The sequence below is a fragment of the Cervus canadensis genome, chromosome 29, assembly GCF_019320065.1.
Source record: "Cervus canadensis isolate Bull #8, Minnesota chromosome 29, ASM1932006v1, whole genome shotgun sequence".
In the NCBI taxonomy this organism is placed as follows: domain Eukaryota; kingdom Metazoa; phylum Chordata; class Mammalia; order Artiodactyla; family Cervidae; genus Cervus; species Cervus canadensis.
In genome coordinates this window covers 23,782,934-23,807,511 of record NC_057414.1, presented here as the reverse complement: position 1 = coordinate 23,807,511, position 24,578 = coordinate 23,782,934, and the positions used below count along the sequence as shown (strand labels likewise).

The following is a 24,578-nucleotide window of genomic DNA, read 5'->3' as shown; positions in this document are numbered from 1 at the left end:
CTGTGAAGAGACTGGGGGGTGAGTTTGGTAGTTGGGTCTGTTTGAGGTACTTGTAAACCATCCACTGGAAGAAGTAAAAGACAGCTGGAACTCAGCCAGGGCATGCATGGGAGTCACCAGTGCTGATGAGTGAGATTGTCACAGGAGAGACAGAAAAATGAGAGGAAAATAAAAAGAGAGTTGCCCTCCCAAAACGGGAAGGTCAGTTCTAAAAATGGACCAAAGATGAAAACCAACGAAAACAAAAAGAAAAGAGAAGGGCAGGACCTTGACCTTAGGGAATATGGATCTAGGGAGCTGGAGAAGAAGGGGTGGGCTGAGAGGAGGTTGGGTAGGAGGGTAATCAGGAGACAGTCATAGCATTCAAGGCGGGGGAACTACCTTCAAAGAGAGAGCAGTTGTCAGGAGCTAAGGCGAGGCTGAGAAGAACAATTGAGGCAAGACCAGAGAGTTTGTGATCAGTGCTGAGGGGAGTATTGGAAACCAAATACTGAGATGCTAAGGAATAAATGAGTCTTAGTCTTAATGGTTTGGCTCTGAAAATGAGGAGAAGGCGGTGGGTGAATAGCAAGGCTTTGTTTTTGTTTGGTTTTAACACCAAAGCAAGCCCAATCATGTGACTCTTATGCTATCTTCCCATAGCTTCATTCCTTTTCCCAAATGCCCGTATAGTCACATTGGAGATGACACATCTGAATCATTTTCACAAATGTTAGGCAAAATCCTGATGATGCTCCCTGTGACCTAAATGGATGAGATGGACACTTGACAGTGAATGTCTTGGATGCAGCACATCCAATATTTTAGGTACGTATTAGTCAAGGGAGTTAACACTATAATAAATATCCCCAAATCTCAGCGGCCTCACACAACATCAGGTTTGTGTCTCCCTCTTGTCACAGTATTTAGAACTAGCAGGTGTTCTATGCTGGGACCCACGCTGCTTCCCAGCTAATGGTGCCACCATCTCCTAGGGCCTCAGTGTCCACCAGACTTTCTGTATCCACAGATGTGCGAAGGGAGAGTGGAGACTGCCCTGGGGGTCTTGGGGGCTGGGCCTCCATTGGCCAACTCCGTCATGTGTCCTAGTCGCTGACTGGGAGCCTGGGAAATTCAGTAGAACCACATGCCCAGGAAGCAGAGGAGAAACACAAACGCTGCCTAACCACAATAAAGTTCTTGCTTTTTTTTTTCATTTCCAAGCTCCTTTGCTCCCATGTATAATGATACCTTCTTCTAAATTTTAGCAGAATTCACTTTTAGTTCAGCCTACAGTCTCTCACGCATCACTCACTCCATACATGTTTATTAAATGCCTGCTGTTTTTTAAGCACTGTGAATGCAAGTGTGTTACATTCTAACAAGAAGGCAGATCAAAGTTTAAAAATTCAAGGCAGTGAGACAAATGCTATGTTCATTATATACCGGCTGTGGGAACACAGAGGTGGATTAATTGACATTGGATCTGTGGCTTGATTTCTAGGAGTTCGGCAGGCTAAGGAGTTGGGAGTGGGTTCCATGTTCTTGGCATTCCAGAATAACATTTGCAAAAGCATGATGAGGTGCGGGAGTTGGTGTATTCAGAAAGCTTTGCATCTTTGAGTGTAGCTGGGCTCACATGGAAGAGATGGTCTAAAGCTAAGTTGAATGAGTTAAGTCCGAGGCAGTTTGTGTCCTTTCTATGACATACTGTTACAAACACAACTGTGCTCCCCACCCTGCCCCCCAAATTCTGTGTTCAGGTCCTAACCCTCAGTATCTCAGAATGTGATGTATTTGGAGTTGGAATCTTACAGAAATAAATTTAAATAGGATCATTCAGGTGGTCCCTAATTCGAAATGACTTGTGTCCTTATAAGAAGAGGTAGTTATGATAATTAGAAAACACACACACACAAAGGGAAGGCCATGTGAAGACACAGGGAGAAGATAGCCATCTACAAGCCAGGGAGAGAGACTTCAGAAGACAGCAACTCTGCTGACACCTTAATCTCAGACTTCTAGGCTCTGGAACTGCGAAAAACAATTTCTGTGATTTAAGCCATCTATTCCACGGTACTTTGCAACTGTAGCCCCAGCCGACTGATACACATATCAAAGAATGGGGATAGAGGGGGTATATTCTAGGGACATTTTGAAGTAGAATCAGGGAGGCTTGGGGAATGAGGCAAGGAAGGATGTCTGAGAGGGCAGAGCTAAGGATGACCGAAGTTTTTAGCTCTCAGTCTCCCAGGTGGATGGATAGTGACGCTGGTAGCTACACTGCAGTGGAGGAGAAGGTTGCATTCATTGTCTGGTGATCATTTCCTATGTGTGTCACCCCTCAGCAAACCTGGAAGTCCCTGGTATGGGGGACCTCCTAGTGAAGGGCCAAGTTAGTGTATAGCTTTTAAAGTCACTTCAGATTAAAGAGAACTTGGTTGAATTAATTCAGTTCACTACTGGCATTATTGTTTGATTGACAATGATAGGAACTCTGGAAAAAAGTTTACAAATCAAAAATACACTGTCCTGGGCTTCCTTCCCAGAGAATTTGGAATGTACAATATTTCTATCCTCAGGCTATTTGAGAGGAACTCAGTGGTTGAATCACCCCAGCAAGAATCTCTGGGTGAGTGAAGCATACTTGTATATTACTTGTTTGAAAGTGTAATGGGACACAACCCTGGCCAGCTGTTTTTCTTTTTTTCCTGAACCATTCTTTTTATGCCAATCAAACAAAATGGTTAAATGTATTTGCATTTTGAACATCAGAAAATAATAAATAGGTAAATAGTGAAGTCAGTATTATGAAAAGCTGGCTTAAAACTCAACGTTCAAAAAACTTAAGATCATGGCACCCAGTCCCGTCACTTCATAGATGGGGAAACAATGGAAATAGTGACAGACTTTATTTTTTGGACTCCAGAATCACTGCAGATGGTGACTTCAGCCATGAAATTAAAAGATGCCTACTCCTTGGAAGAAAAGCCATGACTAGCCTAGACAGCATAATAAAGAAGCAGAGACATTACTTTGTCAACAAAGGTCCATCTAGTCAAAGCTATGGTTTTTCCAGTAGTCATGTATGGATGTGAGAGTTGGCCTATAAAGAAAGCTGAGTGCTGAAGAATTGATGCTTTTGAACTGTGGTGTTGGAGAAGACTCTTGAGAGTCCCTTGGACTGCAAGGAGATCCAACCAGGTAATCCTAAAGGAAATCAGTCCTGAATATTATTGGAAGGACTGATGCTGAAGCTGAAACTCCAATACTTTGGCCCACCTGATGCGAAGAACTGACTCATTTGAAAAGACCCTGATGCTGGGAAAGATCGAAGGCAGGAGGAGAAGGAGACAACAGAGGATGAGATGGTTGGATGGCATCACCGACTCGATGGACATGAGTTTGAGCGAGCTCTGGGAGTTGGTGATGGACGTGCTGCAGTCCATGGGGTCGCAAAGAGTCGGACATGACTGAGCGACTGAACTGACCTGAATGAACTCGGTGCAGGGCCTTGTCTGTGACAGCAAGTATGCAGCCCCGGACAAATGCTCATTTTAAAAACATCTCCTTGGGTCTTGGAGCACAGAAAGCCCCACAGTTTAGTCTCGTGTTTCATAATTTTTGTCAATAGATTTTCATTTGCTGCAAAGAATTGAGAATTGCATGGTAGTGGGAGAAATGCTGTGATTGTTAGAAGCAGAGGTGAGAAAACACACCCTCTTGAGCCGCCAAGGTCTTGCTGAGGAGGCAGACCTCCTCAGCTGCATTTTCATTTGTGAGGCTGGCTTTCATTTGTGAGGCTGGCAGTTTGACAGAGAAGTTTTAAGAAAATTGCTAAACCTTAGGGAATCGCCCCGGAATGAAAGAAAATCATGCTCAGTTGTGTTTACCACAGAAGCAGACTTCACATTTTGTTGCCATGTCTGAGTCTTCACGAAATGTGTAATATTGCAAAGCCCGTGGTAAGGAGAAAAGGATGAGGTCTTCAGCAGTTTGATTAGTTTGATATTCCTTTTAGAATTTGCTGCCACGTTGTTTCCTCAGAGATCCCCTGCTTTCTTCTCCATTTGTGCTAAATAGAAAGAAGCTTAGCCGACAGATTCTAGAAGACTGCTTCCCTCTGCCTGTTGCCTCCTCCCCCTCCTCACCTCAGCTGACACCAAAATCCATTACGTGCTCTGCACAACTTGTTAAAAAACTTTTTTTTTTAATGTCCCCCTATTTGAAAGAAAAGATACAGAGACATACAAGGTGTCACTTAAATTTTATTTCTGGTCTGTCTCACCCCGGGTATCATAAATAATAAAGCATTTTGTTTTGGACTTGACTGTTAGTAATTTTCTTCCAAAGAGCTCTTCTAACTTCGGGTAAAGACTGTGATCACTTCTGAGGAGAGATACTGTTCAGCTCCCAATGAGAGGAGGTTGGGGAGGGGTTTCCATCTGGGCAGGATTACTTGGGAAATGCTTTAGGCTGGTGAGAGACCTGAGACACGGTGCTCGTTTCAATCTTTCTTTTCCACTTGGTGTGTGAGGCCCCCAAACCCAATACCTGTAGGGCCAAAGTTTTTGGCATAGCACACTGTGGATGAGAGAGAAGAGAACGGGGGAGAGGATGGGTTCAGTCAGCACCATTATCTCAGTTCCCTCCATCTGAGCACAGTTATTTTACCTGGGTCAAGCATCCTTTTTTTTTTTTTTTTTTCAGGCATCCTTTTGATAAATGTGTTTATAAGTTACCTTTTAAGTTGAACTGTATTTTATATCTGTCTATAAAACTGTTTAGGCTTCTTTGCACCCTCCTAAGTGTGTTCAGAGACGTTTTCTCTGAGTCACCATAATCTGGCTGCCAGTTGCTTGCCCAGCCCCATCCCTTCCTGCCTCCTGCCTCCCTCCCTGCCCTCCAGGTACACACAGCTACTTGCAGTGCTTAAAATGAGCCACGATGTCCCAGCTTCGGTGACTTGGCACTCACTGACCCCTGTTCCTGGGACACCCCCTCCCAAAGCCAGAGGAAGCTTCTCTTCTAAGAAAATTTTCTGAATCACTTTCCATGCCCTGCATTGTGTGGCATCCTCTACTAGAGCTTGCAGCACTTGGGAATGCAGTTATTAATACTTCCCTGCAGGTTGATCTCCCTACCAGCTGCCGCAGCAGCCTAGAGTCTTCTGGCCCGTGAATGCTGAGGACCCTCTGTATCCTCTCCTACCGGGAGCAGGCAGTCCCTGTCAGATACTGCATCAGCTTCCACCCGGTCCCAGCCTGGGAGCAGCTGGGCCACCTGCGGTCTTGGTTAGTAATATCCTCCCTCTCACTCCTCCCCGGCTCTAACACACACTTTCGGAGATCCTAAACACCATCACTGAGTGGAAAGGGTGGGAGGACCCTGCGGAGAAACAGAATAGGGCTGGGAGAGGCTCTGAGGATCAGACACACTGCCATGGCCCTAAAGCATCCCTTCTTCTCGGTGTCAGGAAGGAGCTAAGCCTCTCTTCCTCTCCGCAAGACAGAGGGATGATGGAGGCAGTTTGGGGCAGACCTGTGAGGACCAACCAGAAGGCAAACCAGCTTGTCAGTTCTGTGTGATCACTAAGTGACGTGCAACTTCAGAACCGGACATGTCAGGAAGGAAGGAGGGAGGGAGGAGACAGGTGTGTCTTGATAAATTCATCAGAGGCCAAACGGAGTTCATCCTCCCCAACCTCCCATCACCCCTATCTGCCAGTCACGTACACAGAGCATTCAGGTTTTTGGAAGGGACTGTGATGTTTTTGCCCAGACCTGAGGCCCCTTCCAAGGCCAGTCAGGACTCTGCTGCCTCCTTGGCCTCCCTCTCGCCAGGTGCCCAGCTGCCCTGAACTTCCCTGAGCATCTATTAAGTATCAGGTCCCTCCACGTGCTTCTATGGAGGGGGCCAGAAGTGGGTCAAGCAGGAGGTTACTTTCCCTTCGGTGGCTGGCTTTGCCCTGCATCCTGGGAGCCCAAACCCGGGTCAGGCTGAGAAGCTATGCCTCTAGGCAGGCACAGGCCTCTCAGCAGGGACACAGCTTTCCCTCCCAAAGACCCTCCCTGGGAAAACATCTCAGGAGAGTCTCTGGAACCACTCACCTTTGCAGTAAAGTTCCCCATCTTTGTCAGTGACGTTTGTGGACTCTAGACTCTTCCCACAGATGGCGCAGCGAAAACAGGTCTTGTGCCAAGGCTGTGGGGCACAGGAGAGCAGGGTAGTTGGATATTTAATAGGGCAGGCAGAACATTTGCTTCCTTGTTAAGTCCCCTGACCAGCAGCATATAAAGGAGTGCCCTTGTCCTAATCATTGACCCACCTGATTGGCTCCCAGAATCATTTTTCCAGGGGTTTGAGGAAAATGGCTTGACTAGCGATTCTTAGGACCCCTGAAACTGGATTTATCAAAGTGATTTCCATATATATCCCTTCAGAACAGACTAAATAGAAGAAGGATTCCTCTTTCTAGAAGATCAAGAAATAAACTGGAGAGAGGGGAACTTGGACTTGAGGCAGTGGGTAACATGTTGAATATAAAATGAAAAAAGAAAGGTGAAGAAACGGGCCATCATCTAGGGAATTCAGGCTCATTTTCAACTCTCTGTATCTCTTTGTTTTACTGAAGCAAGTTGATTTACAGTGTTGGGTTCACGTATGCAGCAAAGTGATACATGTATGTGTGTGTGTGTGTATTCTTTTTCAGATTCTTTTCCATTATAAGTTATGAGATATGGAATATAGTTCCTTTGTTTATACAGGTAGGTCCTTGTTATTTATCTGTTTTATATATAGTAGTGCGTGTCTGTTAACCACAAACTCCTAATTTATCCCTTCACACCCTTCCCCTTTGGTAACCAGAAGTTCCTTTTCTGTGTCTGTGAGTCTATTTCTGTTTTGTAAATAAGTTCGTTTGTGACATTGTTTTAGATTCCACATGTAAGTGATATCCTGTGATACTTGCCTGTCTCTTTCTGACTTAGTATGATAATCTCTAGGTCTATCCATGTTACTGCAAATGGCATCATTTCATTAGATGTCTGAGTAATATTCCATTGTGTATGTGTGTACATTTGTTATCCATTCCTGTGTTGGTAGACATTTATGTTGCTTCTGTGTCTTAGCTCTTATAAATAGTGCTGCAATAAACTTTGGGGTGGATGTATCTTTTCAAATTAAGAGTTTTCATCTTTTCTGACATATGCCCAGGAGTGGGATTGTGGGGTCATATGATAACTCTATTTTTAGTTTTTTACGGAACTTCCCTACAGTTTCCCTTAGTGGCTGTACCAATTTACATTCCCACCAACAGTGTTTGGGAGGGTTCCCTTCTCACCACACCCCCTCTAGCATTTGTTATTTGTAGTCTTTTTGGCACTCTCCTTGTATTTCTGATGGAAGAAAGTTGTGTGGCTTAAGATGATCCAGAAGATTGCCTGCCTTCTGGGTATCTGCATGTCCCCCATGCACAGCCCAGGGTCCTCACCTATATTTAAATGGCCCGTCCTGGGGTGGAGACAGTCCCTATATTTGGAGTAAGACACTCTCTGTGGCCTTCCTCCCCCTGTTTAGTATAAACAGGATCTTTGTCTGTCTTCAGGCGCAAATCCTTGGGTGAATCCCTGGCTTCAGGACTGGAACTGGAGCTTGTGGACAGGTGTGCGTTACTGTCTCAGAGGTCGAGGACTCTTCCCTGTTGCCACAGCGTTTCTGAGTGAGGATACTTCTAGCTGCTGTGGGGTGTTTGCTGTGTGCAGTGTGGTGCACAGGCTGAATTATGCAGTGGCCTCAGCTTCCAGAACTGACACTTTCTGAAACGATTGTGGACACTGAAGACAAGGGAGCTTGTGTATCTTTGTATCTCTAGAGCTCCTAGCTAGGTGCCTTCCCTTTAGTGAGTTAATGCATATTGCATCAAATTCCACTAGTTCCGGTTTCCTAGGGCACTGCAGGGTGACCGTCACAGTCCAGGAAGGCAGGTGAGGATGAGTGGCTCCTGGGACCTAAGAAGGGTCTGCCTCCTTCTATCATTCCTCCCAACCCAAGGGGTGGAGGTAGACACGTCCCCATCTGGCTCCTGTGGAAGTCCTTACCTTACCACCTCCCATCACCTTCTCAGCAGCATAGACTGACTTTCCGCATCGAGGGCACTTCTCTGATTCTCCAAACTTGGCGAACTTGGAAGGGTTGCTGCTGGTGGTGGCTGAACGTGCCTGCTTTGGGGACCTGGTCGAAATAGACAAATGAATGAAACCTAGAGACTTCCCTTGGCAAATAGTACTAGCTGTGTGACCTTGAGCCAGTCACTAAACTTCCCTGTGCCTTAGACTCCTCATCTGAGAGTGGGAATAGTTACAGTGCCTTCCCGGCTGTAACCTTCCTCACTGTTGAGAAGGTTAAATGAGGCCAGGTAACTAGAGGCACTTGGAGCAGCACCTGCCTGGCATGCTGTAAGGCCTAATGGATGTTAGCAGGAATTCATTTACGTCTTTCCTTTCCGTTGTAAAGCACTTAGCAAGTGTTCCATGTATGTAGCTTGTATTATTGCTGTTGTTGTGTTATTATCCTGATTGCACATTTAGGGTTTATCTGTACCATCTGGAAACCCACAGGTCTGCTTTCCAAAATGAGTAAAAATATTACGAGGCAAGATGGCATCTGGACAGTTGATACTGAACAAACCATAGTCCAGTGAGCTGATGCATGCCTCGTCACAATTCAGATCGTCACCCTGCATCCAAAGGTCACCTGCCCTCTTGAGAGCCATGTCTAAGATAGAGGCACAGTAATAACCCTGCGTTTCCTTATCTTTTGGTGTTTCCTTGTACATTTATCGTTTGAGTCTCATCATAACCCTCTAAAGTAGGTAGGAGTAGCTGGAGAGTAAGGGCCAGAGGGGTAACTGCCCAAGGTGTCAGCAGCTCATAACTGGTGGAGCTGGGATGAAAGCCAGGTCTCCAGACTCTCTTTCTGTCTGTGCAGCACCTCAGAAAAGTCCTAGCATAGAACAGTGAGCTTTGGGTAATGTGAAGCAGAGATTGCAGCTGGTAGCATCTTTCTTTTTTAAATAGCATCTCCAGTTGGAGTTGAGTGATGAGAAAAATTTAAATGACAAATCACACATCCCTGCACTTTTACAGGCTCTACCATGGGCTGTGCTCTTTGAAAGGGACCAGATGACTCTTCAGATGCTCTCATTGATCTCTGGGGGACGCTGCCTCCACTGGGTTGGGCCTTTCTGCCAGTCCCACTGCAGAGCTGAGCCCGGGTACCAGCTGGCCAGACAGCAGCTGCAGGCCAGTGACTTTCAGTCTGTATACTCAGTTTTGGGCTGGAGGTCAGCACGATCATCAAGTAGAACAGACTGGTAGATGGAGGTGGCACAGTGTGAAATCCCTGCTTCCCTAGGATAATGCTAGGGAAACCTCAACACTGTCCTGGTAACAGACAGGGCAGCCAGGAGACCCGAAGAACAGTCAGAATTGATTGTTTACTCAGCACAGTCCATCCCCCCGGACCCACTCCCCCCTACAATGTAGACATTAGTCATCTTACAATCCGAGGGGAGAGATCTTCCAGTGACACACACACAGAGAAGGGCCATTGCGTCCCTGCCGTCTATATGTAATTTACACAGAAATGCTCAAAGGGGAAGGAAAGAGACTCCATGTAGTTTTGCAAAGGTCAAACAATAGGACATCTGTACATTCTGGGTTTTCTCTTGACATGCAAACCAAGAGCCATGGTGTAAAAGTGATTGCCCTTTAGAAAGGCAGATAATTTAAAGAGAGTCTTCAGAGAGATGACACATTGTTAGAACTTGGTCAGACTGAGTATTCCTGTTGTTGGCAAGTCAACAATGGGGTCCATTCTCCCATCTCCAGAAGACGTTGCCATGGGAACAGAATGAACTACCCTGAGAGCTGGGGCTTTCCTGGCAGGGAGAAGCGGGGCAGTAACTCACTGTTGGAACTGGAGGCCCAGGTGTTCGCCTGTGTCCGTGCTGAGGCAGCCAGCGCCTTGTCCGTACCCGATCCCCTTGGGGCCGTACCTGCGCCCGTAGCAGACCTTACAGTAGATCTCTGACTCGTGAGCTGCCACCGTGGTGCTGTCCAGCGCCTTCCTGCAGGCCACTGCCGGGGAAGGGAGGGTCAGGGAGTTAGGGCTGCGGTTCTTTCCTCCTTCCGTGAACAACTAGTGCAAGGGCCCCCTTGCCAAGGACCAAGGGGCCCAGCACAAGGGCCCCCCAAGCCAAGCACACAACTTTGATTCCTGACCTGTGCATCTGTCTTGAGACAGATTTCCAAGACAGTCCTGTTTCACAGATGAGGAAATGAGGGCACAGAGAAGGGAAGTAGTGTTTTCAGCGGTGCCCAGCTGGAAAGAGGTGGCAACCAGGACTGGAACCCAGTGTGTGGTCTCAGACCGGCTAAGAATAGCTGTCCTTGAGCATGGACAACCTGCATTTCTGAGTGTCTCACCCCAAATGACTTCGGAAAGTGTGAGTGTATATGTGTGGGGGTAGGCAGGGGGTGAGGCAGGGGAGGAACTTTTTTTTTTTTTTTAATCACATCAGAATCAGCAGTGAGCAGTTTCTCTATTTAAAATGGACTTTGAAGAGCACTGTGATTATTCAGGGAGATAATTACTGCTGAGACTACTTTTGATCCAGTTCTGGAAGCAGGGGAAGTAATGAAAGGGTAGACCTGCTCTTAGGCTTCCATTGACTCAAGTCACTGTGTATCACCTAATGTAAAGTGTGGGTGATATTAGACATTAGTATAGTTATTACATAGATTATACATATTACATAAGACTATTTTTCCAAAAAGAAGTTTCATAGAAAATCTATTAAAATTTTCAATTGATAGAAAAAAATTTTTGCCAACTTGAATAAATAAATGTTTAAGGATAAAATGAAGGTGTCAAATACCCACTTATAATATCTAATAATATAAATAAAAAATATGTTGCTTTGGAGACATTACCTTTTTTCTAATCTAACACAAATTCAGGAAACAAATTGCATCCAAATTATTTCTCTGCAGCTTCAACTTCAACATCTCCCTTCTCAAGTGTCTTCCTGGGGCAGCTGACCCAGCTCCCCAGAGCAGCTCATCCCCATGTCTGTCTGTATCTGAGAGGCAACCCTGTCTCCTTGAGCAGGAGGCTGTCACCTTGAAATCTGTGTCTCAACGAGAAGTACCTAATAACAATAATATTAGGGCAGCTTTAAAAGTATGTAGGATTTCTACAGCTTAATACCTTGCTGTATCACATTGTAATGATGAGCCTTAAAGACTGTTTATGGTGATAAGCAGTGCTTATAATAGTGAGGTCATATTCCCAGGAATAATAATACATGTGCATTCAATTTGTTTGCCTCCATTTTAGAAAACCAGTTCCATTAAGTGACCTCTGTAAGCAATCCAACATTTAATGACATTGTTTCAAGCTAATATGCCTTTCTCAAATGGTAATTTATTTTTTTTCAAAAAGTAAGTAATTGAATACAAGAGAGAGAGAAGATAAGGTTGTAGAAGAGGTGGGGTTGGCCAGAGGTCAGTGTTTATGTGGCTGGAGAAACAGGCATATGGGAGTTCATTAAACAATCATGTCAATATTATGTGTGTTAAATTTTCTGATTAAAAAAGTTTAAATAAACTGAGAGACCATCCTGTAGCATGAAAGACTTTATAAGGCTTTGAAGCCAAGGTGAACCCTTTTTGTGAGGAATAATCTGGGGGGGGAAGTGCCTTATATTTCAGCGTATTAAGTATATACCTATCTCTGCCCTTCTTGTCACTGTCATTCCTAATCTCCAGAACAACTTGTTGAATATTTATTGATGTTATAGACTGAGTTCTTTGAGGGGAAAACTGTGTTAATATCCCCAGAACACAGCACAGAGCCTAGTCCAAAGTCAGTCCTCTGTAAACATTTGTTGAGTGAATGAGTGAGTGAATTGATGCATGCATGCATCAGTGACTTGTCCGTGATTTTACAGCAGTAAATTGCAGAGCCAGCCTCAGATCCCGTTGACCCTACACCAGTGCTCATTCCCATCACTCCGGGACTTCCTGGACCCTGTCTTGTCCTAAATAGTTCTGTAGCCACTCCCTGACTTCTGACCAACTTTCACACCCAGGCGCAGCAGAGCTGTGCTGTGTAATACCGTAGCCACTTGCCCACCACATGAGGTAATAATGTGTGTATTGGTGACACATTGAAATTATTATTTTTTATATGTTGGGTTGAATGTTTAAAATTTTCACCTGTTTCTTTTTATGTTTTTAAAAATAGAGTTACTGGAAAAATTTTCTATATGTGGCTTGCATTATATTTTTTTTGTACAGCGCTGGTAGGAAGGATTAAGATTTGTCTAGAAGTTTGGAGAACACTGGCCAAAAGACAAACTAAGGTATTCTGCCCCTATTTCCAGCAATTACAGGGTGACGTGTGGACAGATCAGTCTTGTGATGGAACTATAGAAAAGCATGCTCTGCTCCAGAATGCTTCTGTCCACCACTGCTGAAACCTGCTCAGACCCCCATCCCACCCGCGAGTTCTAAGAATATCCAAGGGTTGAAAGGGATGTAAATGCTCACATCCTTTCTACATGGTCCATTAAATAGGGCATCTTCCTGCTTCCTGGAAAAGACAAGACACCCCTCACCATGGAAAGCATTGCTATCATTGCCTGCTCCCACTCAGATATCCAAGTTGATGAAAGGAAAATAAAGGCCTAGAGAACTGGACTTCAGGCGAAGAACCCCAGCTTTCTTCTTATAACAACTAGTGTGGCAGGTATAACCATCTCTGTTTTATAAATGGGGAAATTGAGGCTCACCATGGTGAAATGACTTCCATGGTCACACAGTTATAGTGCATGGCAGGGTTCAAACTCAAACCCTAGTCATTTTTACTCCAATTCCAATGTTCTTTCCAGTATTTCTTATCCCTACTCTTTTAAAAGAACACTCGCTATTTTGGGACAGAAGTCAGAGGGTTATGGAATAAATCCTTTTGAGCAACAACTTCTGGATAATTGTGGTGATAATGGTGAATCTGATGGATGTATGATGACTTAAAATTAATTACCCATCATTAAAACCTAAAGCATTGGTAAATTCACCAATCCAATCACTCAAAGCAGCGTTTTCCCCTGTTGCTCGGTGAGAATTATATTTGTTGTGGGAGGTATCCTGGAAACAGGATAGTGGAAACTTCTGCAGCAGATAAAACATTACTGTTACCAGAGGATGAAGGGTCTCCATGCCCTAACAGATGGAGCCCGACCCTTGCAGTTCTGTTTGAAACAGTTTGAGGCAGCGTGATGCCTTGCGGCTGCTGGGTAAGACATGAGGGTGGATGGAGCACTAGGCAGGGAGAGCGTCTGCCAAATGTCCGGTAAGACTAACCCTTAAGCCAGACCTACTGGAGGGAAGCAAAGAAGGTAAGTGCCCAAAACAGAACTGCTCTGCTAAAATAGGAATAAGCTGCTAGGAGACTAGAAGGCAGTCGGGTTGAGGAGACTAGACTGGGAGTCTGAAGGTACAGACTCTGCTCCTGGCTCTGTTGCAGATGCCTGTGACCCAGGCTTAGAGATGAGAAATGACTTGTCCAGAGTCACATGAGTTGGGCAGAGCCTGGCTCCCGGGTGGACCACAGGGTCTTAAATGTCCCCCTAGTTTTGACATTTGTGAAACTGTGTCCAGCAGGGGACAGTAAAGATTCCCCTTGTCAAGTTGATGGTGCCCCAAACTCTTCCCTTTCTGACCCTTCCAGAATCGGCCCCTGCTGTCCCCTCGCCTGACACCGGCTTTTTCTTAGGAAAGACCCATTGCAGCTGGCTTCAGCGACCGCTGGCCTGTGGGAACAACCCACTGAGCCAAGTCCACCCTGGCTGCAGATAAGTGATGGCTTCCTTTCTCTGCCAAGTCACACTTTGTAAATGTCGCCACGGGGTCAAGGTTTTCACCACTGGGAGCTTGTTCTGATTCTGAGCTGCAGGGAAACTGCCTTTGAGCCGGGCACGTGGTTGGAGAGGGGGTGCTCAGGAGAGCACCGTCCCTTCTTTAGGCGGTGCCCCAGCGTGAAAGTCCTAACAAGGTCCCCGGGGATGCTGATGCCGTGGGTCCCGGGGCCATCTGCTGAGAACAGCTGATCATAGTATCTGTGGCTAAGGGTGAGCTTTGGTGTGCCCTTGGTACGCTCAGGGACTGTCATGGTGTTCACATCCAACTCACTGCAGTGGAAGCAGGTCTTGTGGAAACTCCTCCCGTTGCACTGGATTTCCTCCGCGTGGTAGACAGTCTTCTCACAGGCTCCGCATTTCGCTCCTCCACCCCAGTTAGGCATCTTGAAGACGCTCTGATCAAGGTCAAGTCTAGCAGGATATAAAGCAAATACCCTCAATTTAGGTGGCCTCCAGAGTGAACCAATCATGGTCGACATATACACAGTACTGTATATAAAATAGATAGCTAATAAGGACCTACTGAATAACACAGGGAACACCACTCGATACTCTGTAATGACCTGTATGGGAAAAGAATATTAAAAAGAGTGGATATATTTATAATGGATTCATTTTCCTGTGCAGAAGAAAGTAACACAACATTGTGAATCAACTATACTTCAATAAGAAAAAAAAAGAAAATGAACCAACCCTTGGTAATGCGATGGTCTGCAGACCAGGGGCAAGCCCCAGTTTGTTGGTGGCTCATTCATTCATTCAGCAAATGGTTACTGTGTGTAAGTCGACGGATAAGCTCAGACACTCAGAGCAAGCTCTGAGCCAGTCACTTTGCTACTGTGGGTCTCAGTTTCCTCTTTTGTTAAAAATTGATAGTCACTGCTCCTGTGTACCTCACAGGGTTTTCAGAAAGAATGGATAAACCGGTTTTGTGTATCTGAAATTGTATGCAAATATTCAGTATTGTTATTTTCTTCCATGTAGGTGTTTTTAAAACTGTTCCTTCAGAAGTGGAAAGAACCTATGATGATGGTATTCTTTTCTAGCTAAGTGTTTCCTGAGTCCCCTTGGATCTTGCTAAGATGCAGATTCTGCTTTGGTTGATTTGAGGAGGGGAGGAAGTTCTGCATGTCTCAGACTCCAGGATGGGCTGATGCTGCTAGGAGTGAACCATCCTTTGGTTAGCAAAGCCTTCGCCAATCTTGCGTGTGTGCTGAGTCACTTCAGTTGTATCCGACTCTGTGAGATCCCATGGACTGTAGCCTGCCAGGCTTCTCTGTCCATGGGATTCACCAGGCAAGAAGACTGGAGTGGGTTGCCCTCCTCCAGGGGATCTTCCCCACCCAGGGATTGAACCCACATCTCTTAGGTCTCCTGCACTGGTAAGCAGGTTCTTTATCACTAGTGCCACCTGGGAAGCCCTGATAAAAATATATATACATATGTAATATTTTAAAACTCTCTTCAGATTCATTTCATCTACCCATTAATTCCTTTTTAAGAAATATCATTGCCCAGGCAATGAGCTATGTTGGCATCATACTAGATCAGTGGTTTGGAAACCTACCTCCTGCCTTTAGGGCTACCGGCAACTTGCCGTGTGCATGGAAATGAACTTCATAGTGTCTCTTTACATCTGTTTTCCTACCTGTGCTATGAAGAGAGTCCTTCTTTTCTTTGCTGCTTCACAGAGTTGTTTAGAGGATGTGCAGGAAGGTGCTTATCACTGCTCTCAGGGACAGTGTGATTCCAGGAGCCAGGTGATGTTCCTGTGAGTCTGCCCACATCCTTTAAGCACCTTCTGTTGCCAGGAGCTGCTGACAGCCAGCCCCAGGCCACCCTTGTCCCCTTACTAGAGAACTGTGTTTAAGAGATATCAGGCTAGGAAAGGCATCATTCCTCTTTCCTTCTGTGTCTGTGTATAAGAATGAATCCAGTTTTCCATTTCCCCAGAGGAGCTCTAAAATAAGCTATCAATGCTCAGTGAAATCTCTGAAATCCTGTCACTCCCAGGGGGCTGAGTTTTCTCTGGGGTCCTTTGGTTTGTAAGAAGCCTGGTGTGTCATCTTGTCATTGGCACCAAGTGCTATCAGACCATTCCAAGTGGCTGCTTCGACTTTCTCCTTCCCTTCCAGGAAGCCAGTCACCTTCTTATAATAGTTGGCGATTAACACTAAGCCTCCTGGGTCACCTGGTATGGACTGTGTCTTCCAGCCTCATAACAGAGACAGGTTTTGCTAAGAAACAGAAGGTAAACAGCAAACAAATCATGGGACCCAACACTAGCACAAAAGGGAAACTCTCCATCTACATGCTTTACAAAGAGCTTTCCTTGCTTCCAAAAATGGGTTAGGTTGGCTGGAAACATCCTACCCTTCCTCTCAGAGAAACAGGCTCTTCTTTTCATCCAGTAAAATCTTAGAAAATATAACCACACCATGAGGCTTGTGGGATCTGAGTTCCCCAACCAAGGATTGAACCCTGAGCCCTTAGCAATGAAAGCGCCAAGTCCTAACCACTGGCATGCATGCGTGTTCAGTTGCTTTAGACGTGCCTGACTCTTTGTGACCCCATGGACTGGTAGCCCTGCCAGGCTCCTCTCTCCGTGGGATCCTCCAGGCAAGAATACTGGAGTGGGTTGCCTTGCCCTCCTCCAAGGGATCTTCCCAACCTGGGGACTGAACCCACATCTCCTTTGTCTCCTGCATTGCAGGTGGATTCTTTACCCACTGAGCCACCTGGGAAGCCCCCTAACCACTCCTCCAGGAAATTCCCTAAAACGTTTTTTTAAAAAGGAAACCTTTAGTGCTATTTCTATAGTTCAGGTTGTTTAATAGAGTGGCAAGAGTAATGGATTTTTAATTGAAAGGCTTGGGGTCAAGTCTGCATTCATTCATTCATTCATTTAATCACCATGCATTTAGGGCCACCTATCATGTGTCATGTATTGGGCTTCCCTAATAACTCAGTTGGTAAAGAATCCACCTGCGATGCAGGAGACCCGGTTCAATTCCTGGGTCGGGAAGATCCTCTGGAGAAGGATAGGCTACCCTCTCCAGTATTCTTGGGCTTCCCTTGTGGCTCAGCTGCTAAAGAATCCACCTGCGATGCAGGAGACCTGGGTTTGATCTCTGGGTTGGGATGATCCCTTGGAGAAGGGAAAGGCCACCCACTCCATTACTCTGGCCTGGAGAATTCCAAGGGCTGTATAGTCCATGGGGTCGCAAAGAGTCGGACCATGGGGTCGCAAAGAGTCGGACACGACTGAGCGACTTCACTTTTACCTTTCACGTTCTGTCGTGTGTCAGACACTGCTCTAATTTCTTGGTGAGAGAATCGAGGAGGAGAAAGCTTATAAAGATGGATACTTTGTGTCCCATCCCCTAGCCTTGAGAAGCCTACATTCTAGGAAGATATCTAGGAAGATAGGCAAGAACCAGAATACTCTGTACCAGAGAAGAGTCTTTGGGGATGTGCTATGCAAATTTAGAGGAGGAAATGACTTACCCAATTACCTACATTTAGATTGGGGAAGAAAGCAGTGAGTTGTTAGAGGATCACAGAAAACATCACGTCTAAATGGGGATTGGAAGGTGGATAAGAGTTTACAGGACAGAGAAAAGGAAAAAGAGCATTTCAGGCACAGAAAAGAGCACATAGAGAGGCTTGGTGATCTTAAAACACCCAGAAGAGCTCAAATTGTTTATATTTACTTTCAGGGGCAGATTAGATTTTTAATATTGTGACCTCATGTACACACAAGATGAAGCATGAAAAGTAGACATTTGGGGGTAATATTTTAGCCAACTTCTTTTTCGAAGATCCATCCTTCTCTAACTAAAGATGATACATTTTTGGAAAAGGGTAGAATCATGTAATTTTGCTCGTGTTCATTTTGATCCTGAGTTTCAACATAATATAAAATAGAGAAGAAATGTCACACATATCTAGAAATGTGACTTGTGAAATTAATGACATGAAAATTTTCAATGAAAACAACCCCAGGTCAAATTTCTCATTTCACGTCTTCAATGGAGATTTCATTGGCATGTCTTGCAATTTAATGGGAGACAGAGATGCCTCTTAGGGGGATTGTGCGTGTGTGTTCAGCAGTTGTCTACACATGGTACTTTTCAAAGTAAGTATAAGATTACAGATAATAGCTATTCACAAGGTAATGGAGCCTGCACAGGTTGTTTTTAAGTGATCATAAATATCTGACATACATTTATCAAGACATCAGGACACAAAATAGAAATCCATAAGCATTCAATTAAACAGGTGCTCTGTTCCACTTCTAAAGATGGCAGCATAGCTATGGGGGCTTAACGCAAGAGATGTCTCTGATTTCTTCTTTGGATGCTCAATGGCCAAAAGGCAGAGTGTGTTGTAAAGCAGCCTGAATGGGAAGACACAGGTTTTAATCTTGACCTTGCGGCCTTGAAAGTGGTTGAAAAATGACAAGGTTATGTCCTGCACTTTCCTCACAGGATCCTTGTGAAGGTCATGGAAAGATGATGGAATTTAAAGCAGCATTGAGAAGCTGTTCAACGGTAAGTCATTGTTAACTCACTTTATTTCAGGTTATTCAAATAGAACCCATTTGCTAATTAAGTCCCTATGATTTGAAAGAACCTTTAGGTCTTGGCTTACATACCTAACCTTCTCAGCCTCTCGCGTGGCTTTGGAATTCCTCCTGTGTCTCAACATTCCCCGAGCCAGGCCGGGAGTGCAAGTTTACTCTGGCAAGGTACAAGGGATGGGCCACTTGTTTATCAGCGTTGCCTGGCACAGGCAAGGGTCACTGAAGGTGGGACACCAAATATAGGCTTGCCCGTCACTCAGCTCCATCTGTCACCTGGATCAGAGTCTCCATCACATCACCTGGCGCTACTCCCTGGGCCAGGCCCAGAGATGGTCTTGTCTGTGAGTCAGGATTAAAACAGGGGACAGTCTGGGATTTAGGAGGATGAAAGAGAATGCCAGACCCTGCCGTGTCAACTAGGGAGAGGGTGGACTCCAGACTGCTGAACACCCAGGTCCCAGTGAGAGCTACCTGGGTGGATTTCTTAATGAATAATGCTGTGGAAGAGATTATACTGGGAATGCGCTATTGTGGGGACTGAAGACAGTAAACAAGATGTAGGAGGCCAGAGTTCTAGTTCTGCCTGGCCTTTTCGAAGCTGTGTGATCTGGGAAAACCATGCAGGCTCTCTGAACTTCAATCTCTCTCTCTAAAATAGGCATAAGAGTCTCATCTATTTCACTATTTTTGGGAGGATGGTAGTTGTTTGAGTGAGTGAAATTGCAGAGTATTATAAAATGTAAAAGCTGATGAGTCCTGCAATAACTCTAAGTTGTCACACATCTGTCTTAATTTTAAAAAATATTACTGTACTGTGTATTTTGGACACATTCTTCCTAATTCAATACTTTTTCTTTTTTAAACTACCAACTATAGAGCTGAAAGGTAATACCTTAGGGCAAAAGTGGGTGAGGTAGATAACATGGGTGCTCAGTGATTCTGCTTTTTCTTTATTAGGGGTCCATTAAAGACCCAGGGAGGGAATCCTTAGGCCATGGGCTTTGAGCAGACACCGCCAGCGACAATGCTGTTTTCATCTCAGTGTTGGTTGTTCTGTTAGAGGCCTGATTCCACATAGTGAGTTAAATTGTCTACACTGGCTGAAGCAAAGATTTTGGATCATAGAAACACATATCTGGAATCTAAGTGGTAATCAGTACTAATATAGTCATGTTGTTATTGAGTCAAATTGTCTGGAGCCTGGCCCTTGGACCAGGCCCTGTGGCAAATCTCATTTAATCTTCACAGCCACGCTTCAAGATAGGTGCTTACAACATTCACTTTAGAGACAGAAGCAAGGAATCTGAGGGAAATTACATTGCTCAGGTGGCTAGTGGTTCCGGCCATACTTGGATAGTTTGTGTCCTATGGCTAGGGTGGGACTTAGGTGGCTCTAAGTCCAAAGCTGTGTGCTTCTGTTAACCTTAGCTACTATTTATTGTTTACCGAGTGTCAGTTGCTCTATATACGCTACTTTTAATACAACAGCCCTGTAGAGCAAATGTTGTGATTCCCATTTTGTAGATGAGAAAACCGAGGCACAGAAAGCTAAAGCTAAAGTCTGAGGTCCCGTAGCCAGTAAGCAGCAGAACCATAATGCAAGCCCCAGTTAAGCTGGTTCTGTGTCCCACGTCCCTGGAGAGGGGTCCAGGGTTGGCAACTCCTTTAACCAACCTTCACAGGTGGCAGGAACTGGGGTCTTACTGACCTGTCATCTCTCCGTGGGGCGGAGAGAGTACTCACTGGTGGGAGTAATGGGGCAGCAGAATTCAATTCAGTAAAATAAAGGACTTTCTTAGAGTCAGTGCTCCTCACACATGGAAAGAGCTCCTTTAGGACTGGAGAGTTCTTTCTCCCTCTTGACTTAGCTTGGGATGGATGGCCAAGTGTCTGCAATGTAGTGAAGCCCTTTCAAGGGTGCTTCAAGCCCTGATACAGATTTAGGGATCTGATTGGTGATTGGAGCCTCACCTAGCAGAGAAGCTGCCCAGAGGTGTTTGTTCTTAAATACTGCCTCTTTAGTTTCTTCATCCAGGTAAAACAGATAATGTGGGAAAGCAAGGGCTTTGGAAAGAACCAAACCAGGGTTCAAGAAACACTATCTATTCAACTGTGGGCAAATTACTCAAAATCTTTGAGCTCAGTGTCATCATGTACATAAAGAGAGGATGAGAAGGCTTTTCTTAGAAGGTTGTTTTTGGTTAAATAAGACAGCAGTAATAGCGAAGATACTATATATAAATGCTTACACATAGCAGGTGTTTAATAATTTTAGTTGCTTTCATTATTACTGTTAGTGTTTTTAATCTCCAGTTTTAAAATCCATTTTCTTTTCTTTTTTAAAAATGTATTTACTAGGCTGAGCCAGATCTTCGATCTTTGTTGCAGCATGCAAAATCTTTAGTTATGGCATGTGGGATCTAGTTCCTCAACCAGGGGTTGAACCTGGGCCCCCTGCATTGGGAGCACAGAATCTTAGCCACTGGGCCACCAGGAAAGTCCCTAAAATCCATTTTCTTAAATAAATCTTTCCCACTCCTTCTCCATGGCTGTTCTGTTCAGACTGTGAACCCACTCTGTTTTTCAGCCTTCAGAGTGTGCTGTACCCAAGAACAGATGAAGCCTCCTTGGGGGGCAGGGGGATAGGGGTCAGGATGCCTGGCACCAGGGACAGCACATTGGCAGGGTCCTGAGCCTGTGCCCCGGGTCACCCACTTCCTCACTTTGGCAGTTCTGGTGCCTAATACCCGCTGACCTTGCTGGTGCTCTGGACTTGGAAGGGAAGCAGTGAACCCAAACAGCGTCCCTGTGGCCCAGGGAGACTGGGGCTCCCCCTGGGTAGGACATTCAAGGTCAGCAGCTTCCTGCTAAGCTTCTGAAGAAATACATGAAGTCCCCCTTCCAGAGGCCCTTTCTCAAAGCCCGGGGAGCATAGGTCACTTAATCCTAGTACAAAAATAAACCCAGCTCTTTTAAAATTCAGACAGAGTAGACACACCTGCCCCTCACACTAAGGCTGTAGCGCACGGGTCATATTCTATCTTTTCTGAAATCGTCTCTGAGATGTGGCTGACTGTTACTGACAGAAACTCACTTGGTTCTCTCTTGGCCCTTATAATTTGTTTTTAAAGACCATGTTGCACTCTAGTTTGCATGCTGATTCAGCCACTTCCTAGCCGTGTGCCCCTGAGTGATTACTTTGCTTCTTTGAACTTTCGTTACTTCCTCTGAAGAATGATGTCTTGCAGAACTTTTGGTGACACTTAAATAGGCTAACTTTGTTCACAGGGCAGTAAACAACCAACAATTCATGATCCTCCCCCTTTCCCATGATCAGGTCCCTGGTCAGGCTCAGGGAAGCTTCTGTCTTTTTTGGCCCCAATAAGAAGACAATGATTGTCTCTTCTCCTGCTTTCCTTCATTGTGATGAATAACTGTGATTCTTCACAGTTGAAGGCATCCCATTTCTCTTTGGCTGTGAAGTCCTGCTCTTGGATATAGTACTCCCAAAAATCTGAGCGGCACACTTCTAATTGGAAGTCTGCCTGTTTCCTGTCTGTGTCCTTCCTCTTGTAAAACAGGTTAATCATCTAACTCTTGGTCAGCTTGTTATTTGCTTCGACTTCTATCATCACACTTGTAGTGGCTCAGATGGTAAAGAATCTGCCTGCACATGCAGGAGACCCGGGTTCGATTTTGCCTTTTCTCTGAGGCCTTGACTATTTGTCCAGTTTTACTAAGCTTACAGACTAGTTTCTCATACTTTATTCCATTTGTTTCTAACAAATGCCCTTGGGATAGGTGTCCTAACTTTAATTTTTACTGTTCAGAAATGGAAACTCAGAGAAGTGACATTCAAAGCTAGAATTTGAACTGCCTCTATGGCTGAGGCTCTTCATTTGTTTCTATTTCCTTCCCAGAATTTCTTTCTTTTTTTTTTAAGCATGAACTTTTTTTTTTTTTTAGCTGCACTGGGTCTTCTTTGCAGTGTGCAGGCTGGTACAAAGTCTTAGTTGCCCTATGGCATGTGGGATCTTAGATCCCCAGTGAAAGAAAGTGAAAGTTGCTCAGTCGTGTCTGACTCTTTGCGACCCCATAGACTCTACAGTCCATGGGATTCTCCAGGCCAGAATACTGGAGTGGGTAGCCTATTCCTTCTCCAGGGGATCTTGCCCACCCAGGGATCAAACCCAGGTCTCCCGCATGGCAGGCGCGTTCTTTACCAGCTAAGCCACAAGGGAAGCCCAAGAATACTGGAGTGGGTAGCCTATCCCTTCTCCAGGGGATCTTGCCCACCCAGGAATTAAAGCAGGGTCTTTAGCATTGCAGGCAGATTCTTTACCAACTGAGAGATCAGGGAAGTCCAGCCAGGGATCAAACCCACATTCCCTGCATTGGAAAGTGGATTCTTAACCACTGGGCCACCAAGGAAGCCCCCCAGGATTTCTGAATTTGTATTCTCCCAAGAGTCTGTCTCCACTTTTTCCAAGAGGATGGTAGTGATTCGTCTGTTGAAAGATCCTGCTCACTCTTTCCTTCTCTTTCTCTGTCCCCCAACCCCCTACCTCCTCCATCTCCAGTGGATGGCTTGTGTGGGGGGCTGCGGAGCAGCTGTCTGCCCGTTTGAGAGGGTGCTGAGCCTGGGGGTCACCTGTGCCCCTACCAAAAGGCAGGGCTCATTTTAAGGACTGAGTTGTTCAGAATGGAACCGAAGTCAAGCCAGAAGAATCTCTAACATTTTCTGGGTCATAAAGAAGTTTTATATACATTGTGATGAATTGAATGTACCCAGCGTTGCAGTTCAGTCCCCAAAATATTATAAACTGAGGACACAGGTTTTCCCCATTTTCTTGCCCTTTTTGTATTGATGCCCATCCTTCCTTGCATTCAGGAGACAGTCAGTACAAGCTCATCGATGGCAATGAATTGTAAATTGTACTGCAGAGACAGGGGTCCTCAGACCTGTTCACCATCACCTTGGCTCAGTGAAGGGAACAGGAATTAGAGGCTCTGATCCTTGGGCAGCATTTTCACTTGTTTCTCATTCTCAGCCACACTCATGCCTGTCATTCCCTGGGATATAACAACAACAGCAACAGCAAAATCCTGTACTGAAATCTAGAGGAAACAATGGGAATCACCCCTCAAGCCCCAGCTAGGAATTATCTTCCCAGGAAACAGAAATTTTAATGGATTTTCAACAGAGCCATGTCTTTTTGGGGGAGTTTGTTTCAATTAGTTTCAAATGACTAAGAGCAAGCCTGTTGCTGAACATCCTTGGGATATAAAATCAGTTTTAAAATCAATGCCTCTTGAGTTTTACTGAAGTACAAGACAGGATAAGGTGAACTGTAGAAATCCGAGTCACTCACTCACACCTTTTGAAAAAGAACAAATCCTTGTATTTTAAGCATTGGAAAGGTGGCTTCTGCTGTATCATGTCTATTGTAACCACTTTGCGCAGTGCTTCACAGTTTAGGAAAATGTCAGCTCATTTATATTGATCCTGGCAGGGGGGACCAAGACCCTGAGGGCAGGAACTTTCTCAAAGTCACACATCATTCTTTACGTGATCCTAGGACTAGAATGCACGTCTTTTGACTAAGACAATAAGAAACATTATTCCATCAAAATAGTTTTAGACCAAAAATGATCCCAGACTCATTCTCTGTGAGCTTTCCTTGCACCCTCAAATTCTAATCACCCTTTTAGGAGTGTTCTAGACAACTGGGTCCACCCCAGAGTCGAGCATAACTTGAGCCTCCTCACACAGAACCAGAGTGGCTGGTGGCACTTGAAAGAAATACACACTTACTCTGTGAAACACACCCTTACTCTACAGGACCCCTCCTAGTCCCAACGGGCCCCCAGGCCAGCCCACCTCCAGGCCTGATGCCCTTCGCTCCACTCACCTGTCTGTGATCTCTGTCGGCTCAGCTGCATAAGGGGGCTCACGTCCTCTTTAAATAGGGGGGGCCGTCACCAGCCTTGGCCCGCGGTTCAGGGAAGGGGAGGGAGGCTGAGGGGAGG

General features: G+C 45.3%; 1 protein-coding gene across 1 annotated transcript; it reads right to left on the bottom strand.

Annotated features, from left to right (window-relative positions):
• Positions 1-4,227: 4,227 nt before the first annotated feature.
• On the bottom strand, positions 4,228-24,578 carry CSRP3 (cysteine and glycine rich protein 3). Its single transcript, XM_043451139.1, has 6 exons — positions 24,461-24,578; positions 14,235-14,374; positions 9,950-10,118; positions 8,079-8,211; positions 6,090-6,183; positions 4,228-4,563 (listed from the first exon to the last, which is right to left on the bottom strand). Exons 2-6 carry the CDS (start codon positions 14,344-14,346, stop codon positions 4,487-4,489), a joined length of 585 nt encoding a protein of 194 aa, XP_043307074.1. The 5' UTR covers positions 14,347-14,374; positions 24,461-24,578; the 3' UTR covers positions 4,228-4,486.